This window comes from Cinclus cinclus, chromosome 11 (assembly GCF_963662255.1).
Source record: "Cinclus cinclus chromosome 11, bCinCin1.1, whole genome shotgun sequence".
NCBI lineage: Eukaryota > Metazoa > Chordata > Aves > Passeriformes > Cinclidae > Cinclus > Cinclus cinclus.
In genome coordinates this window covers 21,906,578-21,925,137 of record NC_085056.1, presented here as the reverse complement: position 1 = coordinate 21,925,137, position 18,560 = coordinate 21,906,578, and the positions used below count along the sequence as shown (strand labels likewise).

Below are 18,560 nucleotides of genomic sequence, written 5' to 3'. Positions count from 1 at the left end.
GCCTTGAGCCTGCAGGGCAGAACTGCTTTTAGCAGCGAGCTCTGCAGCCCCACCAGAGACTTGATGTCTTTCGTCCCAGCACATGGATCCACCTGAGGATCTGCTGAGTGAGTGCATCGGCATCCAGGAGGATTGGGAGGGAGGGTGGGAGGAGGAAGAGAGGGAGGAGGAAGAGGAGGAAAATGAGGTTCTCAACTATCACTTACCACGGGCTCAATGGAAAAAATGTCATCGGAAAACAGCATGGGGTCTTCTTTCACCTTTGCCATCTCCTCCTGGACTGTGTGGCTCACAAGGGCAGTGTTATCTTCACAATAGCCCTTCTCCTGCTCTATATTTTCCTCCTCAATGAATTTTTCCAGCGACACCTCTTTCAGTGGCTGCAGAAAATAGCACTGCCTGCAGCCGCAGGGAGAGACAAAGCCAGCAGATCATTTAATAAACCACGCATTTGAAGAGAGACGTCTGAGTGCAGGAGAGCAAAGCACTTGGGGAGGAGCAGCAGCAGCTCCCCAGCAAGTGCTGACCCCAAGCCACGGGGGTCCCAAATCAATGAGAGGATAACTTGTTCACTGGCACAGCAGGTAGTTTTACTTCACACTTGCAAGCTCAGGAGAGTTTTGGAAAGCCAGCACCCCTCAGAAGAAGCCCCAAAGCCTCTGTCGCAAAGCCTCTGCCAAAACTGAGGGAGAATCCACCAGGCACCTCAACTGTCTTTTCCTACCCCTGAGCTGCTCGGGGAAGGCAGATAAAGATCATGGATTGCCCACTGCAGGACTTCCCTGGGAAGGGGAGACAATTCTGGGTTGCAGCTACGTGTTACCAGCATCACTCTTTGTTTCTTCCATTTTGGACCTGGCCTGTTCCCTACTCTGTCTTTCACAAGAGCATCCCAGAGCACTTCCAAAGGAAATCAATTAATTGAGACACCGCACCCCTTCAGTGACATTCAAGGTTTTATATGGATGAAAAGAGAGGCTCTGAGAGAGCGAGGGACTTTGTTGTGCAGGAGGGAGACAGCAAACTCCTGGAGAGACCTTTTCATGATCCAGAGCTTTTTGGGTCCCATGCCAGTACATGGTAGTAGAATGTCCTGAGAGGGAAAGGATCTTGCACTATCTCCTCTCATAAACAAGTCCTCTCTACTCTGAGATCTCAGAAGCTTCTGTGACAGCAGGACAGTGGTCTTGGAGCTAAAATTATCCCTAAGAATGGAAGGCAGGAAGGAAGGCAGGAAGGCAGGAAGGAAGGCAGGAAGGAAGGCAGGAAGGAAGGCAGGAAGGAAGGAAGGAAGGAAGGAAGGAAGAAAGGAAGGAAGGAAGGAAGGAAGGAAGGAAGGAAGGAAGGAAGGAAGGAAGGAAGGAAGGAAGGAAGGAAGGAAGGAAGGAAGGAAGGAAGGAAGGAAGGAAGGAAGGAAGGAAGGAAGGAAGGAAGGAAGGAAGGAAGGAGAAAATGTCCTGGTGACAGTTTAACTAGCATGCAGACAGATATAACTGGGAAAAGGCCCACAAAACCACAACCAGTTGGAAGTTTACCCTGGGGAAACCTTGTTGCTTCAGAGGGAACAGTGGATCAACTGGCATTCAGGCTGAGGCAGCCAAATGAGAAAAAATGGAAATCAACAGCCCAGGAAAGTAGCCAGAGAAGGTAAGAGGATTTTCTTTCAGCACAGAGAGCTTGTATGGAAGTCAGATACTATGTAAGTAGATAGAGAACAGTGGAAAACCAAGAAGTCCAGGGGACTAAAGGATCCTCTTGCCATCCATTCAAGTGGGCAAGGGTGCGTCTCCTGGTGCTTTCTAGGCAATTTTAAAAGACTCTGGGGAGTGTGAGCAACCTGACCCGAAGGAAGCTGGGGCTTGCCATGGCAATTTGGGCATGGCAGTTCTGGCACAACAGTTACGGTTGGGCATTGTTGAACAAAACAGAAATTAACTGGTGGAGTTACACCCTTCCAACTCTGAGAGAAGCTCAGCGGGAGTCAGAGGAGCCCTGCCCTTGTTGCACTCAGGCAGAAGGAGGAGACCTAGGAGACAATGGGGAATGGAAATGGCTCTCTACTGGAGAGGTAATAAAATTCCATCCTGACCCCTATCACCTACCCAGTGCCCTGACAGAATAGGTATGGGGCCCTGGATCCAGAGGGTCAGACAGATGGCACTAAAGAAAAAAATTCTGTCTGGAGAGTGTCCCAGTTGCACTTTGTCTGTCAGCCAGATCACAGCCTCAAGTATTAAGAAGAAAAGAAGGGTAGTGGGTGACTCCCCTGTAAGGGGAACTGAGGGTCCTGTGTATTGACCAGATCCATTCCACAGGGAAGTCTGCTGCCTCCCTGGGACCCAGGTACTGGATATCAGCAGGAGATTCCCTAAGAACTAATGAACTTCATCTGTTCACCACTGTCTGGTATACAGTGACTGTGAAAGAGTTCTCAATATTCAGTGAAACAAGGAGAGGCATCAACAAAACTTCCACTCTGGACTTCTGGAGGGCAGACTTCAGCCTGTTCAAGAGACGGGTTTGGAGAGTACCTTGGGAAACAGCCCTTAAAAGCAAAGGGGTCCAGGAAGGATAGACATACTTCAAGAAAGAAGTCTTGGAGGCACAGGAACAGACTGTCCCTGCGTGCTGAAAGATGAGCTGACAGGAACCACAACCAGCCTGGATGGGCAAGGAATTTTTGAAGGAACTAAGGGGAAAAAAAAAAAAAAAAAAAAAAAAAAGGTGGGTGTATCACCTTTGGAAAGAGTGCCTGGCAACTCAGGAAATGTTTGAGGATGTTGCCAAGTCATGTAGGAAGAAGATTAGAGAGGCAAAAGCCCAATTAGAACTTCAGGAAATCCAGTCATTGCAATCAACCTTTCCTTCCCAAAATGCCATCCTTGGCTGGAGTACAAATGGAAATGGAATGCTGAGTGCTGAGCTCCTGAAGCCCAAGACACACATCCTAATACCAAAGATGCTTTACTTGGCCTAAACCATTCAAAAGCACCCACACCCCCCTGAGGCCATACGTTAGATTTAGTCTTGGGCCATGTATCTCTCTGAAACGCATCTTTCAAACCAACCTTCTCTTCAGTTTATTCTCATCTTCCTCAGTAGGAAAAGTCTTCCACTGGAAGTGGGCTGTGATGTTACTCCTGTTTTTGATGAACACGGTTGTGTAGTTTGATGTGGTGATGAAAGTGTTCTCAACCTTCACGGAATTGGTGCTCAACCGAACGTTGACATCTACAGCTTCTCCGTGAAGGTTTGTGCGGATACCTTTTTCACCTGGAACAAAGCAAAGAGGAGTCTTTGCTCAGCTCAGTTGCTGATGGAAGCACAAGGAGCAGAACAAACCACAGGTTGCACAAGGAAGTGTCACAGTTTTTAGCTGAATGACCATTCTATGGATCAGTACATTTATCACATCCTGACAGCTCTGTGTGTACAGCGTGAGGATGTCCTGGGCACCTCCTCAAACACCTTATTTCTCACTGTGTTGGTAGAGGTTTGGCCCCAAGGTGACAGTATGTACAGTGAGATTGGGCAGATGTGCTCAGGTGACCCACTCAGATCACCAGGATTTCTGCATCAAAGCCCTCCAGGTGATGCTGAGGAGCCCTGTTCAGTCTGGCCTTGCCCAGGGTCTCCCCTGGGCATCCCACGAGACTCCTGTCTCTCCTGATCCCTTGGACCCCTTGTTGCTGACAAGCAAATATGCCTGGGGGCATGTGGGCAGAAAAAGGAGGCCCAGAGGAACCAGTGAAGTGACAGCCCACAGCAGGAGGGGACACAGGTGAGGAAACACAACCAGCCCGGCTCTGCAAGATGACAAACCTCTACAAAATGAACACCATGAAAATCATCATCATCATTATCTCCCTGTCCAAACCCACAGCCACATCAGTCTTGAAATATTTTGTATTGTTCTGATCTCAAGACCCATTTAAAATTAAATTTAAAAGGGACAAAAGAAATATTAATAAGTACAGAGCAGCGTCTATATGAAGAATGAATGGGATTCCTCAGTCTACAAATCAAATGGGAGAGAGATGTGAGAAATTTGCAACATCATGAGCGGCCTAGGAAATGGGGATGTGGAAAAATTTGTCTTGATTTGTCACCAAACAGGAACTCGAGGGCCTGAAAATGTTATTGGACAGAAACTAGATATGTGTGTAGAAGCCAACACAGAAAAAGGGTCCATGCCAATGGAGAAGCAGCAGATGGGGACAGAGGTGTGCAAGGAATACATTGCATTGGAGAGACTGTGCTGGAGACCTCACGCCTCACATACAGCACTGCCCAACAATAAAATAATTTAACTGCACCCAGGCATAGCCACACAATAGTGGAGATTCAGGATTCCTCCTTCCTCCACTCAGCAACTCCCAGAAAAACAGGATTCCAAAAATCCCAGCCCTGTTAGAGGGGATCCACTTTATCAACCCCCTAAACACCAATGAGTTCTCAAGATTTCTTTGGGGTAAAGCTGTAACAGGGGTGGTGGTACACCTAGAGGGAATCGAGGGGGATGGGACAACAGGGAGTGATGGTGGAGAACTGTCCTGTGCCCCATGCAGTGCCCAGCACTCACCTGTGTTGCAGCACACTACCAGGGACCCGGAATGGTCACCGACCGTCAGCGGGTGAAATCCCACTGTCACCTGCATGGTGTCACCAGCGGCCAGAGTTCCCCTGTCTGGAACCACGCAGAAAGGACTGCAACACAAAGACAGGGATCAGGACTCAGGGCCACATCTGGGGATGATACTCCTTCTGCAGTGCAGGTCACTTCAGCTCACTTGGGCAAGCAGGGAGCAAACAGATCACAGTCAACAGAAGACAGACAGAACAGACAGGATCAGGAACAGCTACTGACCCACTTCTGAGAAGATCCAGCCCTCAGAAGATCCTGTGGGATAAAATTACCTCATCTCCCCCATACTCTGCATCCAGCCCCCTGCAAGGAGACTCAAGGGTCTGACTGCCAGCAATCCCATCAGAGAATGGTTTGTGAAAAGCACAGAGAAGGCTAAGAGCTATCTGCATGCACAGCTTGACACCGACTGCCTCAGGAATTTCCCTTTTCCTGCTGCCTATAAACCTCATTTCAAGAGATGCAAATGTTAGGGCATTACCTGTCCTGTGAGATTACAGCCTAGGAGTCAGACAGGGAGAATGAACTTTTCTTTGAAGAGCAAGGAATAATTACTGTGAATTTAAAGTGTGGTTCTTTGGTTTATTTTACCTTGATAACATCCCGATTTAGCCTAAAAGAGCAAATTTTATCAGCATTTCAATGGAAGCTGCTCTAAGAAAAGGAGCAGTCCACACTCTGAAACAGAGGGCAAATGCAGAGAATACAGTGACTTTGGAAACAAGACCCAAAAGGAGGATGCCATGTACAGTGTGAAGGATCCAATCACAGCTAAATGTAGCATCCTTATCAGGAGCACATCAAGGAAGCAGAACAGGAGGTTTCTGTGTATTTACCAGCAATGCAGTCTGGGACTCTAGGTTGTCATCCAGGCTGGTAACTGTTTGCCTGGCCCACCAGACAAACTGTGCAATGTGTTGGAAATAATTATGCAGATGTGTTGGTGCACTTTGGATTTAACAGGAGCAATTAGGATTGGTCACCAGGTCAAACGCTCTTGCCTGACAAACACAAGGCTCAGTACTTTGATGCTCAGGGACAGCTCCGGTGAAATGTGCTTCTGACCAGCAGCTGCTGGGCTTCGTGCTCTTCTGCAGCACCACTGAGGAAAGAAAAGTTCCTGGCCTCGGTGATTTGCTGGTGCTCAATCTGTCATTTAATTCTGGGGAGTTTGGTGATGAATGCATCACATGCAAAAATAAGGAGAACATATGGCAAGCTGAACTTTATTCATGTGGGCAATGACAGCAGATGAACTTGCTTCAGGTTGTGCTCATTAAGGCTGTTCCCATTACCACCAGTGAGAACATCACTGCTGGCTGAGGGAGAAGCCTTGGGCCAGCACTGTTCATGTGCTGGACGAGAGAGTTTGGAGAGAGGGGAGGGATGACAAGACCCCACCAGCCCCAGAGCTGGATTACTGTACATGCTCCTGCATGTGCCCCGGGAGTGATGCCAGGACTGCTGCAGGTCTCTGCTGGAGCTTGGTGTGGGCAGGGCACAGGACATATTCTTTTGCCAAAAATTTTGCCGGAAGAGAGAAGCTCCCAGTTAAGGGAATCTCTGGCCACACTTCAGCACTCCATTCCATTCCATTCCATTCCATTCCATTCCATTCCATTCCATTCCATTCCATTCCATCCCATTCCCACTCTTGCCCCATGTTACATACTCCTGCCCTCAGCTGACAGGATGGGAATAACAATCCTGGGTGTGACTTCAGAAGTCACCTGAGAAAGAGGGGATCTTCTTATTTTCAAATGATCAAGAGAAGAGGATACAGCCAAGTTCAGGACTCAATTGTCAGGACTAAAAACTGAGCGCAAATCAGCCCCTGCATCTCCTACATCCCACCCCAGGCTGTACCCAGCAGACTCCCCTGTTAGTGCAGTAGCAGTCATCTCTCACACAGACCTGGCTCCCCAAGACCCAAGGACACAAGCTCTGCAGTTAATTCCTCGGAATTTCAGTCAACATCACAAAGCTGTTCCCTGAGGCCACAGATAGAAGAGCTGTGAAGGAGACATCACTGACACTGCTAGAACCAAAAGAAACCACTACCAAGAGATGGGGCTGGCAGGCTAAATTTTGGCCTTTTATCTGTTAATTGTGAGCTGTTCCTTAAGATAGTTCTCATCCTGTTAGATCTACCCTTTCAATGAAACACCACTGCACCCAACAGGCAGAAAAGAGAAGGTAGGGAGGGAGTTTTTAATGGGTTGTTTTCTTCTGCTTTTTAACTAGGTCCATTTGTATGTTTGTTTTCTTGTATGGCATCTGAAGACAGGTCCAGATCTCCCAATGGAACCTTGCAATCCCCAGACACCGCTCTTGCTTTGAGCAGTGTGTCTGCTCACATGATTTCCAGAGGTCCCATCCAGCAAAAGTTATTCTATACTTCTGTCTTCTAAATCAACCCAATTGCTTTTCACATATTCACTAAATATCTCGTATTTCCTACACACCTGTGCATGTACCTATGGGCATGTGGTATGTTGATAGGCATTAGAGGAGCTTGCCCTTTATGAAGGTTTCCAAGGAAGAATTCATGATCTTTTGGCAAACATTTTACACAAGCCAAAATGAAAAAGCAGCAGAAATACAGGAACTTTAGAGTATTTAAAAATAAATCTCAAAGAATGGGGGCAAGACCTTATTCAGAGGTTGAAATCATCTGTTTGAAAATTTTAACTGGCTTGCAAAGGCTTGTCATAGAACAGAAGAGGTGACTGATGCCCTCAGCTGACAAGGGAAATCAGATCAGCTTTTAGTGACAGGAACAGCACCAGCTCCCTGTAACACAGCTCATGTTGGGCATTTGATGCAGGGACCACAGGAAAGCCACATGCCTCTGGCCTCCCAGAGAACGGGTCTGTTTGGCTGACAGTGCTGAGTAACCATTTCAGAAGCTGCTTGTGCCCAGGAGGGTTCTAGCAGCCTCCAGGAAATCTGGAACAGAGAAAACTCAAAGGCTGCATCCTGCTTAAAACATGAGAAGCACCAGCAAACCCCACACATCCTGCCCATTTCCAGCCAGGCCTGCAGGGCAGCAGCTCCCATGCTCTGGTTCTTTTGTTGCTCTTTACCAGCTCTGTTATCACCCACAGGTGTTTTTTCACAAGGACACGTGAGCTGCCTCACCTCTGGGTGCTCAGCTGGTAATGAGCTTCCACGTTACCAACATTGCGAACCAGCAGAGTCTTCTGGCTGCTGTACTTGACTGGGCACCGTGAGAAGTCCAGCTGGTCAGGGAAGTCCAGGAGGATAGCTTGGGCAGCAATGGCCTGAATAGGCACAACTATCCTGTCCCTTGCAGTGAGGCAGACGAGCTCATGGGAGTAATTCTGCAGGAAAAGAAACTGTCTCAGCACAGGGCATTTAGTGCCATCCCCATGGCAGAAGAAAAGCCATTTCCTATAACCCTTCGAGGGCATCAACTTGCCTCTTCCGCCCCAAAATGAATGCTTAAGTTGTACTAAATTGTGACATTTTAAAGGCACCAGTGCACTTTACAAAACCTGTCTCAGTGGCACTAAAATCGTGTGTCACTTGGATCATACAGAGAACTGCTCTAGGCCATCACAATTTTTACTCTAAATTTTCATGAGGTTAATTCCTAAGTTCCTTCTAAGAAACATGGAGCTAGGGAACACAGGACATTCCTGTTTAGGTTTCTATCCCCGCTATTTGAGTGTAGGACAAAGTGTTATACTGACACTAAGAAGCAAAAGGAAGATGAGAAAATAGTTGTACCCAAAGAGCTCCTGCACCTCTGGCCTGGTGTAGAAACATCACTTGGCTCAGAACTCCACTCTAACTTTGCCTCTCCAACCAAGACGGGAAGAACAGTGCTAAGAGGTAGCAGGATGCTGTTGGAAAGAGCCTGTCTTTGTTTTCTTGCAAGGCTTCCTCCCTTCCATGCCATGTCCTAAACCCTTCTGCATGAACAAGCCTCCAGATCACAGCGCTGAGATCAGACTTGCCAGGGCCTCAGCACTGGTATTCAAACCTCCACACAAAAGCATGCTTGGCATGGAATGGGTTCCAGTTAACAGAGCAACCACAGTGACAGGCATGAAGACAGAGCCACAGCAGTGTCACCGCCACAGGCTCTGGGGTCACAGGTCTGCCCGCAGGTTGTACCTGTGCTACACGAGCTCTTTCAGGCAGGTGTCCAAGTCCCCTGCAGCTCAGCAACCTGCTGCTGACTAAGGGCCCCTAGAGCTCAGTGTGCCTGTGCCAGGCTGGGCTCACAGGCATAGCACGTGCTCTGCCCTGGCCTTGCAGCTGTGTCATGGTCATTTGTGCTCTGGGACAGCACAGCTGCAAGGCTGGAGAACAGAGGGTGTGAAAAAGCACCATCTTTGCTGCAGCCCAGGGTGAGGCAGGGAAGCTGTTGCCAGCCAGGAAGGAGGAAAGCTCTTTGTTCCGCTACTGTTTTCCATCTAATTAAACCCTTTCCAGTGTACCTAGAGATGGCTGAATATCCATCAACACCCCTCTGTTATTTTCAGACTGCTCCCTGTGCATCTTCCCTCGGGAATGCTCAGCAATGTGCAAGGAGGGCAGGCAGAGCCCGTCAGGCCTGGCTGCAGTGCCTGACAGCACATGCCAAGGTGTGACTGGCTGCAGGCTGCCTGTCCCCAGCCTGGAGCCAAGCTCACAGCATGGAGTGGGCCGTACCCAGAGTGCAGAAAAAACAGTGGCATTGGAGATAATTCTGTGTTTTGGCTCCTCCAGTCTCACCTCGGTCTCGTCGGGGGTGAAGCGGATGCGCACATGGGAAGAAGTGCCTGGTAGGATGATGTGGCGTACATCACTGGGGCACACGAGCTCAAAATAAGGTGATCTCTCCATGTAGACCTTCACCAGCCGAGGAGACTGCAGGAAAGGAATGAAAGAATGATTTTGCAACTTGTGGAAGCAGGACGAGAGGAGACCTGTCCATGCCCTGGTGACATCCTTCCCTGACCCCTTTTCCAAAGCACTTGCAGCTGTGGAGGTACAGGCACATAATTCACAAGGGTGAACTTGAACCCCTTCTGTCTGGGTGCAGCATTTTGGCCAGGGGCAGTAGGGCAATGTCTGGTGGGAAGGAAGGGCTGAGCAGGTCAGCACCAGAAGGATGGGGACAGAGCCCCTGAACCAAGTCATCTGCATCTTCAACAAGGCCAAAACACCTGCTGGCTTCTGCCTGCACACAGCCATGCTGTTGTGTTCCAGAGGGGGGATGTGCTACCGGAAAGCAAAACAGCACATTGTCCTGAGGGAAGGAAGAAATTCCCTTCTAGCAGATCAGGTTTGGGTAAGGCAGTTCTGGGGATACGGTCATGCAGGCAGAGCAGCAAGAGAGGAGACCAAACACTGTGGCCTTACTGGGAATGGAAGCAAACTGAAAAGCAAAAGAAGGAATACAGCAAGACTATCCCTAAAACAAGGAGCTGGCAAAGAGCATTTAAATGGGCAGTAAAGCAGCAAGGAAGAATCACAAAATGATGAGAGCAATCAGCTTGTTAAAGGTGACAGAAACACAGCCAGGCTGTGCCCATCGACTATGGGCTACAAAGGCATTTTCTTCCTGGAGAAACATGACCGGCACTGACTCACACTCTGGTTCCAGTATTAAAAGCCAGTCTTGGCTCTCCAGGGGTTCCTGCTGCCTGTGCAGGCAAGCTGGGCTCCTGGGCATTCCTGACAGGTCCTGCCCTCTGGGAACCACAGACACAGCAAACGTGCATTTTGCAGCACTTAGATAATCAACCCTGAGCACCTGTAACATGCTCTCAAAAAGTCAAAACCAGCTGATTTTGAGACCCTCCTGTCTCTTCCCACCAGCCCACTCTTGGCACAAGCTTCATTTGAGAAAATGTTTCCCTGACTGAAATTCAAATGGTCTCAGTTTTCCTCTTTACAGTAGAACAAAACTGCTGACATTTTCACGTTTTTCCCCTCTCAGCTCTCTTGGGAAACTGCAAAACAATCTCAACTTCTTCAGGCAGATGTGTAAACCTCTAAGAGCATGTGGCTTTGGATGTGCTGTGGTTTCTCCAAAGGGAAAGCAGAGCACCATGTCACTTTTGGAAAACCTGAGTGGAGCTGGATGAAGCTTAGCAGGAGCCTGAAGTGGCACCTAAAGGCCTCCCGCTGCTTCTGCTACATCAGTCTGATTCGAGGGCTGTTTCAGAACACATATCCTGCAGTGCCAATGCCATTAATAAGAAGTGATTCCAGCATAAATTGGAGAAGACTCAGCCTCTGGGCTTTGACTGTGAGCTGCACAAAGGGAGCTAAACAGGCTGAGAGAGGCAGAGAGTCCTCCCAGGAACCCAGATTAGCCAAGGAGACACAGGATGTGGCATACACTCAAGACAAAGCATGAGAGCAGGTAAGAGCTGTACAGCCCCCAGCATTCCTATTAATCCAGAGCTTTCAAGAGAAGGAAACTCCTTTGAAGTGGATACCATCAATGCATGGCCAAAGTCAGTGGAGAATTCCCAGCACACAAAGATTTCCACCTGCGACATTTTCTTCTGCATGTGCTGCAGCAGATAACTCGCTTTGCTGTACACTGTGGGAATTACACCACTCTCCTCATTCAGCACAGTCTTGAAGCTCCACGTGCCAGCACTTACCTTGTCCTTGTTTGTGAGAGACAGTACCATTTCCGAGACCTCATGAGCGATGAATTTCTGAAATACCATCTCTGGTGGGGAAACTTGGAGCAAGCTCTCTATCGGGGGAACTGGCAACAACTGGAGAGGCAAGAGAGAGCAGGGAGAGGTTCAGCTGCTGGGAGGAAGGTTCATGAAGGAGAATTTTACACTGATCCCCACTGAAGTACACACTCTGGGTGAGCACATGTGCCCAGGACACATTGGGGAAACAGTAGCTCACCCACCTCTGCTCTGAGCTGATCAAGAGCTGCTGGGCCACACAGAGCAGGTTCAAGCCAAGCTGCTCTTTTGGCATGTATTTCTCCAGGTTTCCTCTCCAGAATGCCAGGCAGCACTTACCTTACGCACAGCTCTGTGCCCATGTGATCACACAGGTCTGGGGCACTGACTGAGCACTCATGGAGTCAGTAAAACCCGCAAATTTACATCAGACTCCTTGGGAAACAATTTTGGGATGTCCTTTACTCTGAGAAACCGAGGCCCACACAGCTGCAAATATCTTTTTTGATCTAGAACTTAGACATCAGTAAGAAGAGAACAGTACCAGAGGAGGTGTGAGAGATGAGGTGATATTTTGCTGAAGCCAAAAGGTTATTAAGTGAAAGAATGAAAGTTGTTGGTTCTGTGTGTTGTTTGTGGTTTGGATTGTTCTGGTTGGTTGGTTGGTTATTGCTGTGAGCTGGGAGAGAGATGGGCTTGAAGACCTGACCAAAAGGAAGTAGGATGAGAGGGGAGGGCACAGAAAAGTTGGCGGTCTGGAGAGTACGTGAGTTCCCCAGTACCCATCCACTGGCAAAGAGGACAGGGAGTGCCCTGGACAGGTATAAAGGGTATAGAAAGATTGCCATTTTACTTGAGGGTGTGCTTGTCTCGGGGGAGAAGGTGACACACCTGGCTCATCTGAATCGTTACTAATAAACAGTTTTCTTTTGCATCAATGATTTTGTCCCCTTGTATTTAAACATCAGTGCATTTCTAACAGAGGTAAAGGCAAAACTAAAGTAATGCAGAAGTTGGGAAAATGACAAATGAGGTGAATGCTGAATGATGATAAGGTTCAGTTCTTTTCTCAGCAACCTGGGTAAGAGTAGAGTTGGTATCTCCTTTTTCCATAAGCTTTAAATGGGTGCTTTCTTGTAATCTATTATTGCTCTCTTATTTGATATCATTGCAGAGGCACGTCTGGAATGACACAACAGCAGCAAATGCTTCTGGAGCAGACATTGCTTTGAGAAAACTCTCCCCTGCTTTGTCTGCCTTCTCCAGCTGCACTGCTGTCAGTGCAGAGACACAAGCAGGTCTCCTGTGTGCCTTCACAGCAGACACAATCTGCTGAAGGGAATGGCTGCAGCACACTTGTCCCTTAGTTGTGCCCCTCTCTGAGGTGTCCCTAAGGCCCCTCTCCAGGGCAATCCTTAACCCATGTATTACATGTCTCTTGCTGCCAATTTCCTGCTCAACAGCCCACCTCGGCCACCTACCTGTTTGGACAGTGCTTTATACTGAGCCAGTCCTGCAAGAAAGGCAGCTTTAAACACACCTCTCTATGTAGGCACTGATCCAGATAAAGCACATCCATTGCCTCTGCCCAGGGGGAGTCCCCTGTACATCTGGCAGCCTGCAAAATCAAACACCCCATCCGGGTCCCAACACATTGTTCCAACCCAAAACATTAACACATTAAATTTTGTTAAATCTGAAGGAATTACTGCAGGTCCTTGGCCTTCAAAGGCCAACACTGCCACTCTGGAGGGAATCCTATGACCCCAAGCATTTGATGGTGACCACACCTAAGCAAGAGGTGGCTATTTCAGCAGGAGAATGGCAGATGGCAATTTTGTGTCTTTGTGCCCCCTGCCTTCCCCCTGTTGCTTTAGCAATGGCAGCTACATTCAGTAAACACCAGCAGCTTCAGCAGAGGTTATTTGTGTTGGCTTGGTGCAGATCAGGACTCCAAGTCCAGCACGACCAGCAGTTGGCAATGTCAACAGGACCTGGTCACTGAGGTATTTTGCTGGAGACAAGCCTGTCACAAGCACACGCCCTCTTCAAACTTCACATCAAACAGAAAAGAGCAGGAAAAGGCTACCTTTTGACGAGTCTCACTCACGTGTTGAAATGGGCCAATTCTGGGCAGAAAACTCGCCCCAGTGCTGGCCACCTTCTTCACATTGAGAAACTCCTCCTTCGGGAACTGAGAAGGAAGCAGCTGAAAGGCAAAAAACGCAAAAAAAACCCCAAAAAGCAAACAAACAAACAAACAAACAAAAAACCAGCTAGAACCTCAGATACTCAGAGATGCACTTGTTCAGAAAGGCTTTCCTTGAACAAGTGGCACCGGTGAATAATTTGTGACCCCATCATCTAGGACAGTTCTGGAAGCCCTGGAAGTTACCTGCTGAAATACTTAGCACCAGTAAATTCATAATGCACATGCTCCAAACACATGGCTCTGTGCCATTAGCTTCTCCGTGATTAGATGTGACATGTTTGGGGATTTCTGCTCTTTGGGCATCTGTTTCCTCTTTTGTGTCATTGGCCTGAGGCAGTGACCTTTTCAGAGAGTGGGGAGGAGCTCTCAGAACTCCCCTAACTCCATCCCTGCACAACAGTCAAAACTCACAGCATGGAGAGAACACCGCCGGGTGCGTCCAAGAGACACAGAAAGCCAAGTTGTACCAAGAGTGAGGTGCACAGGAGTGTGTCCAAGTTTTAGTCCTCTCTGTTAATTAGCATTTGTGTTCTCTGTCTGGGCTCACAGATGCCTCCACAGAAGAAGCCAAAGGGATCTCCTTGACAGAACCTCAGCACTGGGGCATCTTCAGTCAAGTGAGCTCCAGCCAGCCAGGGGACCTCTGTGGCCCTGACTCCTCCTCTGCTGTCTGCAGGGCTGGATCTGTGCCCCACACAGGAGATGAGACAGAGCAGCTGGTGTGGAAGCTCCCCCAGCTGGGACCAGCCGTGTCTCTCAAGGCTTTGGGCAGAGTTTGAGCTTCCCCCCCCCATCCTCACATGCCCAGGAGCAGGTTGGTCAGAGCAGCACAGGTGAGTGTCCAGCCTGACAGAAGGAATCACCGTGGGAAATGGAAAGGGAAAGAAGCACATGCTCAGGGCTTCAGCTTTACATTGGCTGAACCTGGCTTAACTTGGCTGCGGTGGCACAGCCAGGCAAGACACTGGGCTGTCCCTGAAGAAACACACGATGTTCCCTACTGCACCAGGACAGCCCCCAGCCACAGGAACACGGCACAGAGAGGTGGGGAGGGGTTCTGCAGCTTCACAGTGCTGCTGCACAACAGGCAGGGCAGGGAGAGGAGGGACACGAGGGGGGTTTCCAGCCTCAACACAGCCCCAGTGGGTACTTACAGTAATAGACTTCAGTCTTTCCCTGGACAAAAGACGAGGTGTCGATGTCTTTTTCGGGGATGCAGAAGCCATTGTGGAGGCAGGATGTCGCAGATGAACGACAATGCCTCAACAAAACTGGAAGGAGCAACAATGGAACTCTGAAAACCCAGAACCCAATTCATGGCAGACTCAAAGGATACTGGTGCTAAAAATTTTATATTATTTGAAAGTAGCTAAGTGCTTGTCTGAGGTAAGTAGCTAGTATTGTTAGGCCTCTAGTTGGACTTTAAATATATGGCTATGTTCTGCAATGCAAAGATGGATCATACTGAAAAGCAGAGCTAAAAATCTGAAAATTAATAATAGTTAAAAGAGACAAAGCTGTAGCTAAAATGCTACTTTAAAATAGGTAGAGTGGACCTCCTCTTCTTTAGGCTAAACAACCCCTGCTCTCTCAGCTGCTCCTCACAGGACTTGTGAGAGACTGGAATGTTATGCCAAATGGCTTAAATATTGTTTTAAAGGACTTTTTGCCCATTGTGACAAAACTGTATGAAGAAGCTGTGACCACTGAAGCTCACCCCTCGCTGAAAATGCCTCCTGGCTGGAACTTTGGACTGTGAGCTAAGCTGCCTAAAGGAACTTGAGACAAGGTACAGGCAACACTATTGTCCTATTATCTCATGTCTGGGGAGAAGTAAACAAGGCTGAGGGAGAAAAATGTATCCACAACAAAGCCAAACGCAGCAGCTGTCCAGAAAATCAGCTCTGTCTGGGTTCAGGGTGGGGAAGTCATAGCCACAGGCTCCTCTGCTGAGGCCAGGTTTGCACACAAACCTCCCGTCAAGAGAGGGAGAAGGAGGAAATTTTGGGTGTGGTGTAACCTCTGGCAATAGGCAGTGGACACCCATCCTCCCTCACACAAACTGGCTTGGCTCTAAAACTCCCCACTCCCACGAGACCACATCCAGAGGACGTTCCCACGGGGGCAGCTGAGGGGGTGTCATAGCCCACCAAAGTGCCCCCAGACCCACGCCTGAGGCCTTTCACCAGATGACTGCATGGGATGCAAAGTAACACAACAGATCTGAAAATCCAGAGCCCAGTTCATGGCAGACTCGAAGGATGCACTGGTGCTAAAGATTTTATATTCTTCGAAAGTACCAAGAGACAAAGAGTCAAACTTGCCCCACCCCAGGGAGGTATGGTGATATTTTCTACTTAATCGTCTCTGACACTCTTTGTCCCCCCCCTTCCCAAACGCCTTTCACCCTCCCTCCCTTTTTCTACTTGTTTTTCTCTCTCTCTTCCTCCCATTTCCATGAAATGCAGATTCTTTACTTTGGCATATGGTCTCATTTACTCCTTAATTCAGGAGTGTCTCCCTAATAATTTTAGTAACCAGATGGTAACAACTCACTGAAACTTGAACAGAACTCGTTCACCTTTAGGCAGTGTAAGTAGTCACTATAGGGAAACCAATGTATGGACTAGTATACTTCGGAAAAGTTGCATGTCTTCAGTGAAAAAAAGCCCAATCAGTAGACCATATGTTGTTCATCCACTCAGCCCCTGTTCAGTACATGCCACTGAACTGCTGCACCCGAAGACTGGCATTATCACATCCTGTATTTCCCTTCGGCATTCTCTTTCAGAGCACAGATGTGACAAAACCAAAAAGTGCAACTTTAGTCAACCTTTACCTTCAAACCTAATTCAGCATCGGCTCGCAGGGCCCGAGCAAAGCTCTGCGAGTTCAGTTCTCGCCCTCAGAGACCAAAGCTCTGAGAACAATTCACTTGGCCACTGGCGCAGTGTGGCCGCCCGCACACGCTCAGGCTGCGACCAGCGGGCCAGGAGCGCGTTCAGCGGGTGCTGAGGCCACAAAGCCGCCGCAGACGCAGGGGCCGCGTTCGCGGTTACCGGGCAACCGCGGCACCCGACAGGCGGGGCGGGGCCGGCCCGGGGGCGGCGGAGCCGGCCGGGCCTCGCTCCCTCCTTCGGTCCCGTCTCGTTCCCCCCCTCGATCCCCGCTCGGTCCCCGCCTGTTCCAGCCTTGGTGCCCCTCGGTCCCCGGGCCGAGCGGGAGCGATCCGCTCCGGGGCCCGGAACGTGACGGGCACGGCGGCAGCGCTCGGTACCGCCAGAGCCTCGCACCCAGCTCCGCGCCGCCCGTCAGAACGGGAAAACCCAGAGTCTCAACAGTTTGTGTTCGGCGCATCGTGCAAGTGCCAGTCAGCGAGCTGCAGGTCCTGGGCACTAGCGTGCAGCTTCCCGTTCTTCTTAGGGACACACAAGCAGCAGAAGTAATTTCCTGGTGTCATGGTTCAGCACCTAATCAGCAGCCAGGAATTGGTGCTCCAGAAGACTGGCATTACCACATCCTGTATTTATTTCTCTTTGTCATTGTCTTTCAGAATAAAGATGTGCTAAAAGAAAAACCAAAAAGTACAATATTTATCAACCTCTATCTTCGAATGAAATGCAAGACTGATTTTCAGTTGTATTACCAGCATTGCAGTTAAAACGTGCTGGAACCATAATGGTTCCAAGTTTCCTACTTGCAGTAAACTTGCGGTTTTAATAGTCTTTCCAAGTTTATCTGTAATACATAGGTTTATATATTTTAAAAAACTTAGGTTTGTTAAATAACTGCATACTCCTTCATGCTGTTGAGCAATAGCACAGATCGTTTGTGTCTTCAGAAGTGGTTTGTCTTAGTAAAAAGACCTTGAAGTGAAACACTTTCCAAGTTCCCCAGAATTTTAGAAGTACTTTTGAAAACAAAGGAGGGGGAAGAAAACCCATCAAGCCTATTAATTTAGGATGTTTCCGGGTCTACTACTCTGTGCAGCCTAAGGAAGCTGCAATGGAACAAGGGAAGAAGGATCTTACAGCCGTGTTATCCCTCAGTGTACAGAAAACCTTCACACGGAGCTCCTGCGTGGCTGCTTTAAAGACTGGTGACAGAAGAGCAACATGGGATTGAACTAAGACAGACAAACATCCAGTTAAAGTCACATTACAAGTTATTTTCTTTTCAGATGGGGCTGCAGACTGTATGCTGCTCAACAGCCTGGGTGCTCCGAATGTCCTGCAGAATAGCTGAGCCATGAGACTTGTGCAGTAGAATTAGAAAAAGGTGAAGCACAAACATTTCTTATGCACCTACATTGCATTACCAACTCGTCACTTTAAAAGTGGTTTTGCTCTTTCAGTGGAAGTTTCTAGCTGGGATTGAAGGGTTTTTAATTGTTGAAAAGCTCTGAGTAGAAGCAAATATTCTCCCTGGGTACCTGTGGTAGGTAGGTACCTGGCACCTGGCAGTGGAGGAATGTGCATGTACTTCCATCTAGATCTCTGAAGTATTCATTATAGTCAAGAGCATACCCAACCACAAATTTATCTGGAATTTCAAAGCCTGTATCTGTAAGAAAATACAGTTCTTTTTATACTTCAGTGGTGTAAGTAGCTTTTAAGTGCACAGTTTCTATTCAACACATACTCGAGCTAAGAGTAATAGGCATCATCTCTTTCAGGATGCTTCCTTAAGAATCTGAGCTGTGAACTGATGGCAGAGGTTAGAATTTGAACTATTCCCTTTACTCAGTGAGATAATTAAGGTGCTAAATGAATGATTTTTATTAACAAAGTAGTTGTTTAAAACCTAGTTATGAGTTAGAACTAGGAGAGGAGACAAGGAGCGAGATTTTACTTGAGTGACGGTAGATGAACTGTGATTGAGTAGGACTTTTCAGTTTGGGAATAAGGCAGGTTTAATAATGCAGAATCAAAACATATGCCCTCGAGTGTCAAAGCAAAGCAAAAGAGATAAGGTTTGATTCTGTTTCTGCTATCTAAATAGTTAAATTTGTATATCAAATAGCTACAGC

The 18,560-nt window shown here is 48.3% G+C and overlaps 1 protein-coding gene across 1 annotated transcript in view; it reads right to left on the bottom strand.

The window, feature by feature from the left end:
- Nucleotides 1–16,888, bottom strand: part of LOC134048161 (hydrocephalus-inducing protein homolog) — a 74,970-nt gene extending 58,082 nt beyond the window's left edge. The window contains exons 1-9 of the mRNA XM_062499760.1: nt 16,591–16,888; nt 15,698–15,819; nt 13,430–13,528; nt 11,278–11,397; nt 9,392–9,526; nt 7,787–7,989; nt 4,577–4,707; nt 3,069–3,264; nt 207–399 (exon numbers count right to left, since the gene is read on the bottom strand). Of these exons, the coding sequence (XP_062355744.1) occupies nt 207–399; nt 3,069–3,264; nt 4,577–4,707; nt 7,787–7,989; nt 9,392–9,526; nt 11,278–11,397; nt 13,430–13,528; nt 15,698–15,819; nt 16,591–16,888 (1,497 nt within the window). The remainder of the gene's footprint in view (nt 1–206; nt 400–3,068; nt 3,265–4,576; nt 4,708–7,786; nt 7,990–9,391; nt 9,527–11,277; nt 11,398–13,429; nt 13,529–15,697; nt 15,820–16,590) is intronic.
- Between the last annotated feature and the right edge of the window lie 1,672 nt (nt 16,889–18,560).